The sequence below is a fragment of the Peromyscus maniculatus genome, chromosome 4 (assembly GCF_049852395.1).
Source record: "Peromyscus maniculatus bairdii isolate BWxNUB_F1_BW_parent chromosome 4, HU_Pman_BW_mat_3.1, whole genome shotgun sequence".
In the NCBI taxonomy this organism is placed as follows: Eukaryota; Metazoa; Chordata; class Mammalia; order Rodentia; family Cricetidae; genus Peromyscus; species Peromyscus maniculatus.
In genome coordinates this window covers 63,345,884-63,364,155 of record NC_134855.1, presented here as the reverse complement: position 1 = coordinate 63,364,155, position 18,272 = coordinate 63,345,884, and the positions used below count along the sequence as shown (strand labels likewise).

The 18,272-nt window shown below is 36.6% G+C and overlaps 2 protein-coding genes across 2 annotated transcripts; both read left to right on the top strand.

Moving 5' to 3' along the window:
* Nucleotides 1–3,658: 3,658 nt before the first annotated feature.
* On the top strand, nt 3,659–4,600 carry LOC102922922 (olfactory receptor 5AL1-like). Its single transcript, XM_006989691.3, has one exon. It carries the CDS (start codon nt 3,659–3,661, stop codon nt 4,598–4,600), a length of 942 nt encoding a protein of 313 aa, XP_006989753.3.
* An 11,604-nt stretch (nt 4,601–16,204) lies between these two features.
* On the top strand, nt 16,205–17,146 carry LOC102922613 (olfactory receptor 5AL1-like). The gene has a single exon (XM_006989690.3). It carries the CDS (start codon nt 16,205–16,207, stop codon nt 17,144–17,146), a length of 942 nt encoding a protein of 313 aa, XP_006989752.2.
* The last annotated feature ends 1,126 nt before the right edge of the window (nt 17,147–18,272 follow it).

Below are 18,272 nucleotides of genomic sequence, written 5' to 3'. Positions count from 1 at the left end.
GTGTCTGACTTCAATGGCTCATAACTGTCTGTAATCCCAGATCCAGGAGATCAAAAGTTCCTTTCAGCCTCTGTGGTCACTGCATGCACTTGGTACACAGACATGCATGAATTCAAACAACCATTTCTACAAAATAAAATAAATCTTGAGAATAAATTCAGCAGCCAGGTGGTGGTGGTGCATGCCTTTAATCCCAGCACTCAGCAGGCAGAGCCAGGTGGATCTCTGTGAGTTCCAGGCTAGCCTGGTCTACAGAGTGAGATCCAGAACAGGCACCAAAGCTACACAGAGAAATCCTGTCTCAAAAAACCAAAATAAATACATAGATGATAGATAGATAGATAGATAGATAGATAGATAGATAGATAGATAGATAGATACATAGATACATAGATAGATAGATAGATAGATAGATAGATAGATGATAGATAGATAGATGATAGATAGATTAGATAGATAGATGATAGATAGATGATAAAAAGATAGATAAATAGATAGATGATAGATAGACAAACAAACAAATTCAGCTTCAGAAAGAAATTGTGAAAGTATATTTGTGATTTGGGAAAAGGAAAAAAAATTGTAAGTGAGGCATGACTACGGATGCCTCTAATGCCGTACTTGGGAGGATGAAGGAAGACAGTCTGAACTACATAGTAAAGCTCTGTGTCAAAATATAGGTAAATAATCTGAAGCATTACTATTGAAATGATTATATAATAAAATGATTTACAGATTCTCAGAAGCTCATCCAATTTACTTAGAAATATGAAGCATGATCCTAATTAGTCTTAACAATTAAAAACTCAGAGTCAGATATTGACAGTGAAAGCTGAAACATCAGAAAAGAGCAGCCAGCAACTAGAGACTTCTTATCTCTATGAAATCTCAGCCTGAATGAGGCATCCTGTCTCCACCCATCTTCTATTCCTTTCTTCACCTACCTACTACTGGGCTCAAAGGAATGAGATCTCAAGTGCTGTTTTCAAAGGTGTGAGCCAACACTGCTCACCACTGGCTCTATTTCTCTTTTACACTGGTTCAATCTCTGGTAGCCCAGGGTGGCCTTGAACCCCTGATACTCTTGTTTCCTTCTTGAACGTGCTGGGATTAAAGATGTATGCCACCACTGCCTGGCCTCAATTGTTAACTAGTGGATAACTCTGCTCTCTGATCTCCAGGCAAGCTTTATTTGTCAGAACACAAACAAAATATCATACAGCAGATATAATACATGCAAAGGTAGTTCTCAAATTTCTCAAGTGTAGAAAACTCTTAAAGAGTTTGTTTTGCGTATTCCCCACATACTTGAATGATATTTACTATCCTTTCTCTTCATAGTGGTTGTCATTCGAGTACGTATTGTTGCCTATTAAGTAAATTGCATCCCAAGAGATCAACCATAGCATAATTGCTTCAGTTGCAAACTGTCGTTATATTTCTAGTTCAGGAATTATTTAAATGATGCAATTCAGGAAAAATATTCTATAGGGATCAAGATATCATACAAAATATATTCAAATATGAAAGCAATGCTAAGTGGTGCTGGCTTCCACACAATTGCTTCAAGGTACACTAGACTTATTGGGCTTTCTGTGGATTATGCAAAAGCAACTAAGTGGTGGAGATGAAAAGCAAGTAATTGAAGTAGTAACATGGTTTAGAGAAATGGAAACGCTGTAACTATTTTTTCAATAATGCTAAGACTATAGTTAATAACACTAACTATTGGTGTTTGATAGGTATGTATTGAATTAAGCATTTTGTAACTACTGTAACTAATCTATAAAGAAAAGATTATTAATAAAATTTTAATAATGTTAGTAAATCTTAGTTTTAGTCTAAGCTAAGATTCACTTGTTAGAAACTACAGTCCAAGTACCACACCCACAGAAAGAGGTAAACTGGAAGCCAATGTAGCAGTGATTACCCTAGACTGTCATAATTGGGACCTAAATAAAGAAAATGTGTTGGATGTTAGAAAAAGATATGTTTCTTGGTAGAATTTAGGTGATTATGTGAAATACATCAGTCATTTTGCCATAAGGAAGATCACATGGATGGTGGCAGTATTCACTGAATTAGAATAGAAATATTCCAAAATTAGTGAATAACAAGAAGGGTGGTTTTAATTGATGAACCTTCTTTGACTATGTAACATTTACTCACTTTATAATATCTGATTGAAGTGGTATGAGAGACCATTAGATATGAGTGTCCAGAATTCAGAGAAGAAACTTGCTTAACTTGGTTGAAAACAGCCAATAATGTGCTTGAGTCAGGTGAGTTCATTAACATAACATAAGGGAACTGATTTGAATATTGGCAAAGGAAGAACTACCACAGAAAATAATAGTGAGAAGAAACATAGGAAAATCCATAGGTTCTTGTGTCTTGCAAACAAAAGTATGATGGCTTCCCTCATGGAAGGTGATGGCAATTGTCTCATGCTTCATAGGAGTCAAATTAGAAAATGTCACCAGATCTGAGAGAAAGGAGAGTGATTGTGAACACAGAATAAACACATTGCAAGAGAGATAAATATGACATCTTAGTAGGCTGGCAAATGAAATGAAAGATAAACTGAGCTCCGGGATATTTGCCGGAATGTTTGTTACTAAAGAATCACAGAGACAAGCAGGTGTAGTGGGCAAAGAATGTAATAGAGGCCAGAGATCATGTGGGGGCTTTTTACATATCTTATTCTAAGATGATAAGGATTGAAAAATTCAGGAAAGGAAGAGAATATACGACATAAAAGAATGCAGAAACAAAATATAACTTTAAGTATTAAGAGTCGGACACTACACAGGTCCCCCACATTGTCCATGGGGAATTAAAGTAAAAGGAAAGAACTGAAGTGAATGTAGGTGGTTTTTGGGGAACTCACGGACGGAAGTAAAATCTGTACTAGGAGTAAAATCTCATGACTACCTGTAAAATCTGTCTCCATCTACTGTCAAAAATGTTAACTTCTTACATGATTTAGCCTTAAACTATTGATTTCTTTTAAGCAAAGCAATGTATTTTATGAGTTACTTCCTATATTACAATATCACACTTAATCAGAAAGAAAACGGTGGTCATGAGTTAATAAAAGAACAAGTTGAAAAATCAAAACCAACTGACAGTTTGTATAGAGATAATATAGATCCAAAATTTTGTTAATGATCTTGCATACATTTTCTTCCTGAAGTCAAATTTAATATTCATTAGACCAGATGATTAAAAATTTTATATTACAATAATTTTCTATAAATTACAAAATCAATTTGTCGTCCTTTCAAGTAACTCTTAGGACTTTACTCTCTCTCTCTCTCTCTCTCTCTCTCTCTCTCTCTCTCTCTCTCTCTCTCTCTCTCTCCAACTCCCTCTCTCCCTCCTTCCCTCCCTTCTCCCTCTCTGTTCATTAGACTATGTACGTGTTTGATTATTCAATTGGGCAAAATTCTGAAAACAAAAGTTTCTGTTTTTATCAGTCCCTGCAGAGTCCCATATTTTGATAAATCTACTTGTGACATGTGCCATTCTGAAAACTGAAACCTTGTCTGAAGCCAAGTGAAGGTCTTCTTATGACTGTCCAATGCAAACTCAGGCAGAATCAGCTTCTGATTTAAGCTCGACAGAGGACTTTCAGGACAGGGAACATCTGTCTGCAATGGTTGACAACAATCACTCCGAAGTGTCTAATTTCATCCTTGTGGGGCTGACAGATGACCCAGAGCTTCAGGTTAGTCTCTTTGCTGTGTTTCTAGTCATCTACTTAACTAGTGTTGTGGGTAATATTGGATTGATTGTATTAATTCAAGTGAGTCCTCAGCTTCACACGCCCATGTATTTTTTCCTTACCCATCTGGCTTTTATTGACTTTTGTTTTACCTCCTCTGTCACTCCAAACACTCTGCTAAATTTCCTACGTGAAGTTAAAAGCATAACCTTCTATGCGTGTGCTACTCAGTTGTGCTGTTTTGTCACATTTGTAGTCTGTGAACTGTATTTGCTGTCAATCATGGCCTATGATCGGTACGTGGCCATCTGGAACCCTCTCCTCTACGCAGTCCTCATGCCTAGGAAGCTCTGTCTTCAGATGATCGCCAGCACATACGTTTATGGATTCACTGTGGGCCTTGCACAGGCAGTGGCAACCTTCCGCTTGTCTTTCTGTGGCTCCAACGTGGTCAACCACTTCTACTGTGATGACGTTCCCTTAGTGGCTCTGGCCTGTTCTAACACGCATGTCAAGGAGCTGATGTTGCTAATCATTGCTGGCTTCAACACCCTTTGCTCTCTGGTGATTGTGGTCATTTCTTACATCTTCATAGTCTTTGCCATCCTGAGGATTCACTCTGCTGATGGAAGAAGGAAAGCCTTTTCTACCTGTGCATCCCACCTGACCTCCATCACCATATTTTATGGGACAGTTAGTTTTATGTACCTGCAGCCTAAGTCAAGCCATTCTCTGAACACAGATAAATTTGCTTCTGTGTTTTATGTGGTGGTTATTCCCATGTTAAATCCACTGATCTACAGCTTGAGAAATAAGGAGGTAAAAGGTGCCCTGAAGAGAATTATAGAAAAGTTATCTTTAGTTATCAAATAACTTAAGAAACACTAGATAAAAAGGTCAGGTGTCTTTCAGTTGTATGTCCCCTATAGTGACAGTGCTGGAAAGAGACAGAGGCCCCATGTATATGATGAGTTCTCTGATGCACATGCCACATGTATCTTCTTTGCTCTGTCATTCTCAATAAGTGACATATGAAAGTGATTTTGTGCATTTTGTAGCACTCAAGTTTATGTTTAGAAAGGAGTGTAAAGAGAGAGCATTTACCATAAAATCTTCAATATTATAAGAAACTGTTGGAAAGTTGAAGTAGAATTGAGGCTCTGGGATAACGAGTAATTTCAGGGTTTTTTTTTATATAAATAAATATTTGTTTTCTTATATTTCAAATTTGTTACATAACAGTATGGAAATAACTTTAAAATTTAATGATGAGAATTATATTCATTCATTTTACATTAGTATTCCACAACCTCTCCATTTCATCCTTACTCTTATGAGAAAAATGGAACTACCAGAGTACTCTTAACTTGGAATATGTGATGGTCAACATTGTACCAGATTGGACCACTGGAGTGCTTCATTCCTTTGAAATTCATCACCTGCCCATATCAGTGTACTGTTATGAGCTAGACTCTGAACAATTTACCTAACAATTTTGCCATGAGCAGCAATTGTTATGGTGTATACATGATTTCACATTTCTATACCGTTTTTTCATATGAAAAAGAAGTAATACCTCTTGGCCTGATTCAATGATTACGAATGATAAAATCTTTCTTTTTGTAGTACTGGTATTTGAACCCAGGACCTCATGAAATCATTTGAAAGAATTGACTGTCGCCAGCCCATAGGCCTATCATACATGGTGTATAGTTTCCTTATTTAGCATATAGCTATAGCAAGGATTCTTTTACTTTTGGTCATTGTGCTGGAACAGCTTAAAAAATGTCAGGTTGTCCTAATATTCCCAATTTCTTGGAAGCCACGTTTGAGACCAAACAAATGGCTTCTCCTCTTGAAAAGGTGTTGTACTCCAAAGAGACATCCTTTCCTGCTGAGAAAGGATCCTGATATGTAAACACAGTTTGGTTCCTCTGGAGGAATGGGCTTAGGTGACTTTTTGCAAGATCAAAGTTTACATTATAAACCCCCCTTGGTTGGCACGAGGTTTGATGTAAAACCATCCTTTTTGACTTTAAAAATCCCACTCTCCTTTCTCTTGCCACCAAAAACTTTCCCCTGGCTAGAGTACTCAATATACTCTTAAGTGACTTAATAAAGTGTGGTGATCTATAACTTTCTCCTGTAGATTATTTCAGTTTAACAGTAGCTTTTTAGGAAATCCTTGGTAATGTGATATACTTTTTTTTTTGTTTTGTTTTTTTTGTTTTTTCGAGACAGGGTTTCTTTGTGTAGCTTTGTGCCTTTTCCTGGAATTCACTTGGTAGCCCAGGCTGGCCTCTAACTCACAGAGATCCGCCTGCCTCTGCCTCCTAAGTGCTGGGATTAAAGACGTGCGCCACCGCCGCCCAGCGGTAATGTGATATTCTTAATGTTAAAATGTACAAAATAAAAGTACAAACGTCCATGAATTATTTCATTCTTATCTCATGAGCAATTTATTCATTTTTGTGTGTTTCATGAAAATCATTTTAGGTCCAACTATTACAACCACTTAAAATCTTTATAGAGTTATTGAAAGAAGAAAAGAAAAACAAGAAGGAGGAGGAGGAAAAGAGGAGGAGGAAGAGGAGGAGGAGAAAATGAGGAGGAAAGGAGGAGGAGGGGGAGAAGGACTTGATGTTGGGAGGGTAGGGAGATGCCAGTGACTGCAGAAGGAATTAATAGAGAAGGATTGTAAACAGGACCACAAGATGTATCAACTTCTCAAAGTATTACTTTTAAAAAAAGTCAGAAGGCCAAGTTAACCTCATTCTGACACAAATAATTCACCTCCTTATACTGAAAATCTTTGCTCTGTGGAAAGAATACAAAGAAAAATCACCACATAAAAGGCAGAAGATTTTTTCTCTTTGCTATTAATTATATTAATGTCAAATGTTTATGAGACTGGTTCATATGTCCACAAGTCAGATTCATATCTGATCATACAATGTCTAATCATATTTCATTTCCCCCTTTGACAGCACTGAATATTCATTGCTGTTATATTCCTGCCTTAGTTTAAAATATTGGAAATGGTCCATTACCCACTCTTAGAAATAATCTCCTCAATAACAATTGCAAATTAGGAAAAACAACTTTAGTGCTCCTCAACTCATATAATTCTTAATAAAATAAAATACTAACCTTCTGTCCTTATCTAACACACTTGCAAATCAAAGTAATTTCCAAAAAGAAGGCTTGGGAAAAATCTATGTAGGCTACAATTGTATAAATACTAATGGTTCTGTTTTATAAGATATGTAATTTAAAATCAACACAATGATTAAATAAGATATATGGGCTGAGCTGAATTAATATATAACAAATTTAAGGATACATGAGAGAATTAAAAACATCATACAAGGTTATACATTAATATAATGAAAATACAATATGCATAAAATCTAGACTATTTATGCTCTAAAGCAAATGATTTTTGTGCTTAATTGAACAGATGAAAACTGATCTTTTAATATTTCTAAAATAAATGCTTAGCAGTTTTCAGAATCTCATAATTACCATGTTTATACAGATATCTTTCCAACTAGACTGAATTTATTTCAGTTATCCTGGAAAATATATCATTATGGCAGGTATATAGTAATTAGAAATAAAAGGGTAAAATACAAGGAGTTGTAGATGTATTTTTCTTTGGGACTCAGCTCATAAACAATGACAGGGAGACATACTAATTATGAAACTAGGCCTTAGCTTAGGTTTGTTTCTAAATTAACTCTTATAACTTAAATTAACCCATTTCTATTAATTTACTCTTTGCCTTGTGTGGTGATGTTTTATTTGTGCTGAAATGTGGTGATATTTTATTTGTGCTTTGATAAATAAAGCTTGCCTGAAGATCAGGGGAAAAGGCCAGCCATTTTAAGTAAACAAAGTCAGGGGACACATGCCATTAATCCAATCACTTATCAGTCAGGGTCTCTGTGTGTTCAAAGCCAAACTAGGGAACAGAGCCAAGCATGGTGACACATTTCTTTAATACCAGTACCAACCATAGAGACCTGGAGGTCTATACAGACAGACAGTAACAAGGAAGTGAGGTAGCTAGGCTAAGAGCCAGTGAGAGGCAAAAAAGCAAGGCATATAAAGGTGTGGGTAGACAGAGAGTAGCTCACATTTGGAAACTGCAGAGTTGGTGAGGTAAGGTTGGCTGGTGACTTTTCCCATTTCCTTGATCTCTAAGGCTTTCACCCCTATATCTGGCTTAATGGGAAATACATTTACAATGGAAGGAAATTGGTCTTTGTTTGATAATACATTAGGCAGTCTGAAAATGGAATAATTAAATGAGAGCATAATTAATGTTGATGGGATGTATGTAACATAAATTATGCATATTATTTGTTTAATTATCCTTATTTTAGTATTTAAAAAGTTGGTCAATTTAAGTGCCGAGATAAAAGCTTTAGAAAAACCTACTAAAATGAATTATAGAGAAATTCAGACCCAGACAGAAGAATTTAAAGGTGAAATTATTTCAGGATTGAATTATAAGGTTACAGAGAGACAGCCTGTTTTCAAACAATCAAACTTAATTTATCTGGTAGCTATACAGGAACTACCTGCTCAAGGGGGTGTATAAGCTAACTGGACTCCAGTTGAAATGTTAAGTTTGGGGAGATTTAAGGAAGCTATAGTATCCTATAGCATGCATTCTCCATTTGTAAAGCAAATGTTAAACTTGTGGTCAACTTGTAATAGGATTATTCCTCAGGACTGGAAGGAATTAATAATAGCTGTCCTGGAACCTAGAGCACAATTGCAATGGCATACGTGGTTTAGAGACGAGGCTAAGACAATAGAAAATCAATGTAGAGCTAGAGGTGTGGAAATTTCCCAGGAAGTCCAATATGCTGAAATACAAAGACAATGTTTATATGATACCAAGCCAAGAAGAATGGGATGTAGAGACGAATGGGATGCTGAGATGAAGCCACCCACAAGCCAAGAAGAATGGACAACCAACTTCCAAAAACACAAACAACCTCTGCCACACCAACTCCAGTATCGTCCGTGTGACATGAACAATTATGTCAATAATAGCAGACGGGAGATACGTGTCCCATGGGACTAAGCTCCCTGGAGGTCCCTGGCAGAGTGCCCGTGTCATGCCTCCTTCTCGAAGGAGATGTGCTTCACAGATCTTGAGCTCCCTGGGCTATGGGTTCTGTATTACTGCTTTTCTGATAATGTTCTAATTAATATATAAAACACAGCCAAAATTAATGAATGCTTGGGTTGTGAACTATGGAGAAAAGGGGAAGCTGGACATGGACCTTATTTAGATATAGCAGAATGAACTATTTCTTAAAGACCTCAAGCCTCAAGCCGCTAGATAATAGAAAGTATAATATAGTTCAGGCACTTCTAGGGAATGAACACTCACCCACTAGGAATCCTTTAGGAATCCCAACTAAAGTGATTTATGGCAGAAAACATTATCTCATAGGAGGCAGATAGTGGGCCCCTCTGTTGAGGAAGTTCAGTATGGAAAACTTAAGGACTACAGCAGAACCCCTTCCCCTTACAGGTGTAAAAGTACAAGAGTCCATATTCTGGCAGGTAAAAAGATTTTATATTAGAAGAGATATATGGTAAAGAACTGAAGAAAGACTTAGGGAGGATCTGCAGCATCCAAATTGGCTAAATGGGTCATGAGAACCAGAAAAGTAAAAATGAATAATAAACTAGCGAGCAGCTGAGATAAAGATGAAGGACACAGCTGTAAGAAGCCTACACAAGTCTAGGGACTGTACTAAGTTTATAAAACACAGACTGCTCTTTGGGTTGTAAAGTTCTTGTGAGTGAAGGGATATGTCTAGCGCTAATTAATAATTATACGCTTACTGTGTTTAAAGATGATGTAATTGAATTATTGCCAAGCTCTTGTTGTTCCTTGTATGACTTGATAGTTTTCTTTTCTGTATATAAACTACTGATTTGCAGAAGTAAAATTGCAGCAGATTCAAACCACTTCTGAGTGTGTTGTCTGTCTGTCATTCGCCGAATCCTTGCCTTCCTGACTACCCAAGCTCAGGTCCCCCTACGGTCGTGGTAACCCTGATAGGCCAGTCAGTGGCAAACCTCCAGAATTTAAAATCCCGAATCATGACAGGACATTGGTGGAATTCAGGTTTATCTGGTACATGGAAAACTGGTACCAAATGTGAGGTTGAGCTGTAGGCCTTGTGTACATCTTACTTAACAAATGAGTCTGTCAGATATGCTAAGCCTATAGGTTAAAGATGATGCCCCAACATTGCGGAGAAACCTCAGGTGACTGTCCAGGCAGCTGGCTGTTTCTGTCAACTTGTTTTTTTTGGGAGCCACTTGCTTGCAATTCTTATTTTATTAGGTAATATTATTTCCTTCTTGGGTCTCTGAAGGAGTTGAAGATTAAATAGTTATAGTTTTCCTTGTTAAGAATCTCAGAAAAAAATTTTACACTTTACACTTTACATCACTAGATGTAAAGTGTAAAATTTGAGAGACATTATAAGATAATTCTCTATTAGTAATATGTTAGGATATTTATTATTATTATTATTATTATTATTATTATTATTATCAGTATTGCATTACTGAGCCCATCTATGTGGTGTTGTAAATGTGTTTAGGACTTACTACTTAGGGCTGAATATTAGGTGATCAAATTGGTGAATGCCCTAACTGTCATCATAGAGCCTTCATCCAGTAACCAACAGAATCAGATGCAGAGAGCCACAGCCAAGCAACAGGCCATGCTCCAGAAGTCCAGGAGAAGAGAGGGAAGAAGAATTTTATGAGCAAGAGGCATCAAGATGATGGGGAAACTTAGAGATACAACCGCTCCAAGCTAATGGGAACTCATGAACTTTGGCCCGACAGCTGTGGAGCCTGCATAGGACTGGGCTGGACCCTCTGCATAAGCAAGACAGTTGTGTAGTTTGGTCTGTTTGAAAGGCTCCTGACAGTGAGAATAGTATCTATCCCTGGTGCATGAACTGGCTTTTCGCAGCCCATTGCTTATGGTGGGACACCTTGTACAGCATTGATGCAGGAGGAGGGGCTTGGACCTGCCTCAGCAGAGTGTACCAGGCTCTGCTGACTCCCCATGGGAGGCCATAACTTTTCTGGATGGGAAGGGGTGTGGGCTGCGATGGGGAGGGGCTGAGGAGAGCGGGAGGAGGGATGAGGAGGGATCTGTGGTTGGTATGTGGAATGAATAAAAAATTTCTTAATAAAAACAAACAAAAATAAAACTTATAAAAACTAAAATTTGTAAGAAACTAATGAAACACTTTTTGTGTATTATTTCTCATATGTTAAATAAAATGGTGTTATTGCTTTCTAATATATTATTACACCTGGGATCAGTATACTAATCTGTCAGGTAATATGTTATTTTGTCTATTTTAAAAATTAGGTCCCAACAGATCAACCACGGCATAATTACTCATGTTTGTGGAACAGCATCATATTTCTAGCTCAATTTATGTAGAATTATGTCATTCATGGAAAACACTAAATAGTGCCAAGACAACTGTGAAATGCACTCAAATAATAGTAAAATTAGCAAGTGGTGGCATACACACAACTTGCCTCAAGGTACATCAGACTCACTTACTGGGAATTTTTCAAAAGTATTATTTATGGAGAAAAACATTCAAAGATAGCTAAATAGGCAAAGGGGGTTTAGAGGAACAAACATTTTACTCATTGGTAATTTATTTAGAGTTTCTATTGATTGCTTACATGTTGCATGTTAAATAATGAGTCACATTCAGCTATTAAATTTTCTTGGTAGAAGTTACATATATTTTAGAATTGCACACCAAGCTTAGAAGAATTATCTGTGTGTGTATGCCAGTGTATATTATTGGGGTAGAGATATTTTTAATCAAATGCTTTTCTTTGAATGTATATATGTTAAATTGAGGTGCCTGCGGAATATGAAAATTGAGAAGTATATGTAGCCAGTTGGATATGTATAGCTGGAGTTGGAGCAGGCATTTAGTATAGAAATCTATACTTTTGCTTCACCAAGAAAAAAAGTGACAGCTGTCCCCTAGTGGTAGGTGACAATATCTATAAAGAATGTACTTGTATAATGTGAATTGGTATATGAAGGTAAGGGTGTTAATTTAAGCATAACTAAAGGAATCCATGCCACTACATAAAGATGAAAAGAAATAATTGAAAATTCAGGGATGTGGGTGAAGAATAGCCCAAATAGTCATTATTTCACTGTGAGAGGGGCTACCAATGGCCTACTGCCTCAAATAAGCTTCTAATGAGAAATCACATTACAGTTGGGAAGAAGGAGGATCTGGTGAACTTGAAGAGAACAACTACCTGGACTGCTGAGAGCAAATTTCAGACTACAATAACCACAGATATGTGTTGAATTATTTCTGTTGTAGACGAGATTAGATTTGGGGCTGGTTATTAGAGTATTTTAAAAGAGGGAAAACGAAAGAAGAAAGATCCGTCTGTCTCTAATATAGTGATACCATTCCGTAATCTGGGGTGTCAGACTGAGTAAATGAAAAAAAAATGTGAAAAAAATTGCCTTTTTATGTGATGCACAAGAAAAATAGTGGATACAACATACACGTGTATACATTTGAGTTACACTGGCTTTTCCTAGAAGACTAGGACTAGAAGAGTAAAGAGAAGAACATAACTGGTGAGTAGAAAAGTAGAAGGACACATAGCAGGGAATGATGGGGAAGCCTTGTGCATAGTTTAAGCTAATGCAAATGACTGGAATAATTAAAATAGGAGGAAAATATTCACAGGGATGAATACAGGAACAAAGTATAGGTGTGAAAATTTTGTTAAGTACACTCATCTTTCCCACAAATGAAACTGGAAATAATTCAGGGCAGGGGAGTGGATAGTCTGTGGAATGTCTGACAGTAAGATGAAAAGGTTGAAGTGTCTTTTCTCCTGTCAGAAACGATCCCATCTACTAGGAGAACAGAAGACAACAATGACTAATTTTGAAGGTAAAAAGTTAATATTTGGGCGAATGGTAAATAGCATTTTTGCTAGTTCAAATAAAATGTCAAAGCCATGAATAGTTCTGCCAAAGTCCAGTTTCAGTGGAGTTCAGGTCCCAAAGAGGAGGTGTGGCATCAAGGGGTGGGGGTGGGAGGAAGGGGATAAATGCACATCTGAGTGTTCAGCAGCTCTCTCAATCACAGAGAGTCTTGATTTATGTAGCATATTGATTACATAAGTCCTTGGCAAGCATCAGAGCCCATGATCTCCTTTTCGCTCCTTCATTAAATATCTAGAGTAAAGAAGCAAAGAACAAAACAGAGAGGCTTATCTGAAACAATATTTCAGACAACATCTGTCAAATCAGAAAGGTACAAGTTTCTCAGGGTCTGCAAAGCATAGGACTTTCTATTTTACCACCTGTGTCAAGGGTGGCTACTCATGGGGTTATAATAATGTTAAACAGATTAAAATTATTTTTATCTTAACCAAGTTACATGTAGATTCATTGACATTTTGTAAAATGTAAGCTTTAAAGAATATTTCACAATAAGCATTTAATTGACTGATTATGGCATGTTTCTGTTCCTCAGTTTTATAATAAGAGCCTGTTCTTTTCATACGCTCCCAGAAGGGAAGATTCTGGTATCCCATTCTTTTTCCACTCATTATTCCTATTCCCTCTATATAGGCTACAGGATAGGCCAATGGATATACTTGTGACATCTTATATACAGAACTAAGCAAGAAATTTCTCAGAATCTACACTATTGGTAGCATAATCCTTGGGGTGCAAGGAAGCCTCTTTCTACTGTGACCCTCCTGTCTTCAAAGATTTCTTTTGAGAGCATGAACACATTTCCCCAGAGGCTACATAGGCAGAGAACTCCTCATTATACAACAATTTCTCCTAAGAGTGAAAGCAAAAACAAACAAAAAAACAAACAAAAAACCAGTACACCTGCAACTGACTCTCTCAGTAAAGTTTCTCTGGAACTTTGTCAAGCAGCACCCTCCACCTCAGGACTCAAACTGTCCCTTGTGTCATGGCCAGCACCACAGTTCTAATATCTCACAAATATCTGAATTTGAAAATGCTGAAGATATGAAGACAGTTTTAGATATTGGAAAGGATACTTGAGTAACTAATAATGTACCTATGTAGGATAAACATTGAATAAGGAGGCAACTAACGAGGTAAAAACTAATTCGTGGGGTTCAAAGTATGAATATGAGCAAATGAACAAAAAAAGACAAAAGCCAACTATTGTGAACATAAACTAATATTTTAATTTTGAACACTTATCATTTGATTATTTTTCAGAGGACAAATTTTCAAACGGAGTCTGTGGAGATGGGAAGGTCAGATAGAATAGTGATGAGGTTGCTCAGATGAAGATGTTAAGAGCCTTGTTTTAAACAAGAGCTGTATGTGGCTACAGATGAGAGATTGTGGACAAATAACTGGCCTCGAAAGAGGTAAGTGAAAAGACAAACAAAAATTAGGTATAAAACATCTATGCATTATAAAATAATAGGTGTAGCATAATGCTTCAGGTCTCAATAACACATTAGTTTAGCCTACTGCAAAATGTGATGTGTGTAGAGCGTTTGAAAATAAGCAAAGAACTAGTCTGAAAGGAAGCAATTTTAAAGGATAATCTAAACTTCAACCCTAGGATTAAAAATATAGAGGAGATGGTTAATATCACAGTCAAAGGTAAACAAGACCACAAAATACCAGGGAAAATACTAAAAAATGGGAGAACTGGGAAAGATAATCATTAGAGTTCTGAGTTAGCAGGGAAATGATAGAATACTGTAAAAAAAAAAAAAAAAGAGTTTCAATTCCTATAGTTGCAATTACGAGGAGACTGCAGGACACTTCTTCAGATTAAGTTTCAGCCTGATCATTTTGAATATGATAGAGAACTAAAATTGATTTATATGTCATGAAATATGAGGTATCCACTGTTCTTTGCCCTCACCATGGATAAAATCATATATTGCCTTGCCAAAGCTGCCTGAGCCTGGGGTGAGAGTGCAATTATAGCCTCTGTGAATGAAGGAGAATCTCATCAACTTCAAGTTGAGATTACAGAATCCAGACGTGATGATTCTTTCTTACAATAATCTAGTCAAGAAACTTAAAAACTATCAGCGTTGTGTGTCATAGTGTCTGTGTGTGTGTGTGTGTGTGTGTGTGTTGTGTTGTGTTGTGTTGTGTGTGTGTGTGTGTGTGCGCGCACATGTGCATTGCATGCATATGAGGGTGATGAGGGTGATGGTACAATTCAGTGAACATGCACTCAGAAGCCAACCAGGATATCAGGTGTCTTTGTCTATCACTCCCCTCCTATTACCTTGAGGTAAAGTCTCTCATGGAACCACAAGATCACCATTTTTTTTCTAGCTTAGCTAGGCAAAACCTCCTTGGATATTATTGCTTCTGCTTTCCAGTTCTGGAGTTACAGGCATGCACCACTATACCTAGTTTTTTTGTTTTGTTTTTACATAGAGTCTGTGATTTGAATTCACTGAGGGATTTACTTAGCCTTGCATCATTTTAAAGAGCCAGGAATATGCTTCTACATTTAAAAGCTCATTAAAGCTGTTTGTAGTTGCTGCTTTATATTCAGACATATGGAACACATGATAAATATGATTTTTTCTGTTTCTGTCTTTCTAATAATCTTAAAAATGTTTTATGATAGAAATGACACATACACAGCATATAAATATATATATGAATGCTCACACACACACCTATATAGAATATACATACACACATACACTTATGACATATGTATATATTCATATCCTTCATATAATTTGCAAATTCTGCATAATAGCTAAGCTAAAGGAAATTTGAGAATTATATATATATATATAAATATATATTTTATATATATTTGAGAATTATATATATATATAAATATATATATAATTTTTAAAATTAAAAACTTGTCCAGGTTATATGGTACAGATATCATTAGTAACTCAAAATCTGTTGAGAATCTTTCATATAAGTGTTTCTAAAGTCAGTATTTTAAATTTTGTATCTACAATTAAAATATTCCAGAGGAAGGGATGAAAATTTCTAAAAAATATTCAGATGATTACACTATATTCAAATAATACACTAATATATGTAATACACTATATTCAAATAACTGTAAATTTTCTCTTACTATGATATTTATGTATAGATAGTATATTTATATAAAAGTATAAAAGACCATTTTTCTACTTAAAAAAAAATTCCTAATAGCTTCACACTTGGATTTCTAAACTGGAAAAATGATTTTCAGTAAATCCTTACTCAATGTAAAGATATTTCTCAGAATGTGTTCAACATAAGATCAATGAATCAGAATTAACTATTGTCTTCTACATGATTATAGTCAAAGGAAGACAGTCCGGAAGGTGTGCTGTGAGGGCTCTTTACCACGAACATTTGTACAGTCTATGGCTGGAGACAACAGTTCAGCAGTGTCTGAGTTCATCCTCTTGGGGCTGACAGATGACCCAGAGCTTCAGGTCATCCTCTTTGCTGTGTTTCTAGTCATCTACTTAACTACTGTCATCGGAAATCTAGGACTGATTGTGTTAATCCAAATCAGTCCTCAGCTTCATACCCCCATGTACTTTTTTCTCAGCCACTTGGCTTTTGTTGATTTCTGTTATACATCCTCAGTGACCCCAAACACAGTTATAAATTTTCTTCAAGAAGTCGCAAGTATAACCTTTTATGCATGTGCCACTCAGGTGTGCTGTTTCATCACATTTGTAGTCTGTGAAATGTACTTGCTGTCAATCATGGCCTATGATCGCTACGTGGCCATCTGGAACCCTCTCCTCTATGCAGTCCTCATGCCTAGGAAGCTCTGTCTTCAGATGATCGCCAGCACATACGTTTATGGATTCTCTGTGGGCCTTGCACAGGCAGTGGCAACCTTCCACTTGTCTTTCTGTGGCTCCAATGTGGTCAACCACTTCTACTGTGATGACGTTCCCTTAGTGGCTCTGGCCTGTTCTGACACGCATGTCAAGGAGCTGATGTTGCTAATCATTGCTGGCTTCAACACCCTTTGCTCTCTGGTGATTGTGGTCATTTCTTACATCTTCATAGTCTTTGCCATCCTGAGGATTCACTCTGCTGATGGAAGAAGGAAAGCCTTTTCTACCTGTGCATCCCACCTGACCTCCATCACCATATTTTATGGGACAATCATTTTTATGTACCTGCAGCCCAAGTCAAGCCATTCTCTGAACACAGATAAATTTGCTTCTGTGTTTTATGTGGTAGTGATTCCCATGTTAAATCCACTGATCTACAGCTTGAGAAATAAGGAGGTAAAAAGCGCCCTGAAGAGAATTACTGATAAATTGTCTTTGCCCACTCGTTAATCCAAGAAACACTGGGAAGTAGTCAGAAGACATTTAATTTTGTCTTACTTGAAATGACAATGCTAGGTGACAGAGCTCCACCATTCATGCTGAGCTCTATGACTCATTGGAATGGCACAGATACATGTGTATGTATGCATGTGTGTATGTGTGCTATATGTGCATGTGTGTGTATGCATGTATATGTTTGTATGTGTGTATGCACATGTGCATGTGTGTATATATGTGTATGTTTGTGTGTGTGCTTGAGGATTTTATAAGTGTATATATGTGTATGTTTGTATCTGCATATACATGTGTGCATGTATGTCTATATGTGTGTGTATAGCCTATGGTGAAACTCAGAGTTTTGCATATGATGTAGTAGAGATTTATTAGTGATGTACACATATCTCTGTCAAAATTTATCTTAATCTCAATGAACCACATCATCGTTAATTGTAAGTATATATTATATATACACATGTACACATATATGCATATATTTTCCATTGATGAATATAGTATATGGGAATAGAGTCTTTTTTGATGAATGTACCATGTTAAACATCTCAGCTTGCATTGTAACAGCTCAACATCTTTCATCTTCTATTTCAAATTAATATGTAGACAATCTGGAAGTAGTAAAAGTTTTCAAAATATCTCTGGACCTTTTGTTTGATTACCATGTAACAATATCAAGGATTTATTTTTCCTAGCTTCAGGTAGTTGTGTAATAACTAGTTGAGAAGTAGATGGAAACAGTATTCTTCACTTTAAAGTAAACAAAATGAACACATTGAAATGTAGGCTAGGTTTTAAATGATAAGGGAATGGAGAGACAGATATGTATCAGAGATGCACTTGCTGCCCAAGAGTAAGGACTTTAGTTCAGGTCCTCAGCATTCACATTAAAAACAAAATCAGTATGCCATTGCACCCCTTTAACTCCAGCACCTAGAAAACAGAGACAGGAGGAAACCTGTCCAGCCTGATCAGTCTGTTAGTGCACTCTGGATTCAGTGAGAGAAACAATTTCAATATATGACATGAAGAGAGATAGAGAATAATACCCATTGTTTACCTCTACTTCCACAAATGCACATACATTCACATACATTGCACCCAACCATGTACAGTACACACA

Coding starts and splice junctions, on each gene's coding strand:
- LOC102922613 (XM_006989690.3), top strand. CDS start 16,205: ATGGCTGGAGACAACAGTTCAGCAGTGTCTGAGTTCATCCTCTTGGGG.
- LOC102922922 (XM_006989691.3), top strand. CDS start 3,659: ATGGTTGACAACAATCACTCCGAAGTGTCTAATTTCATCCTTGTGGGG.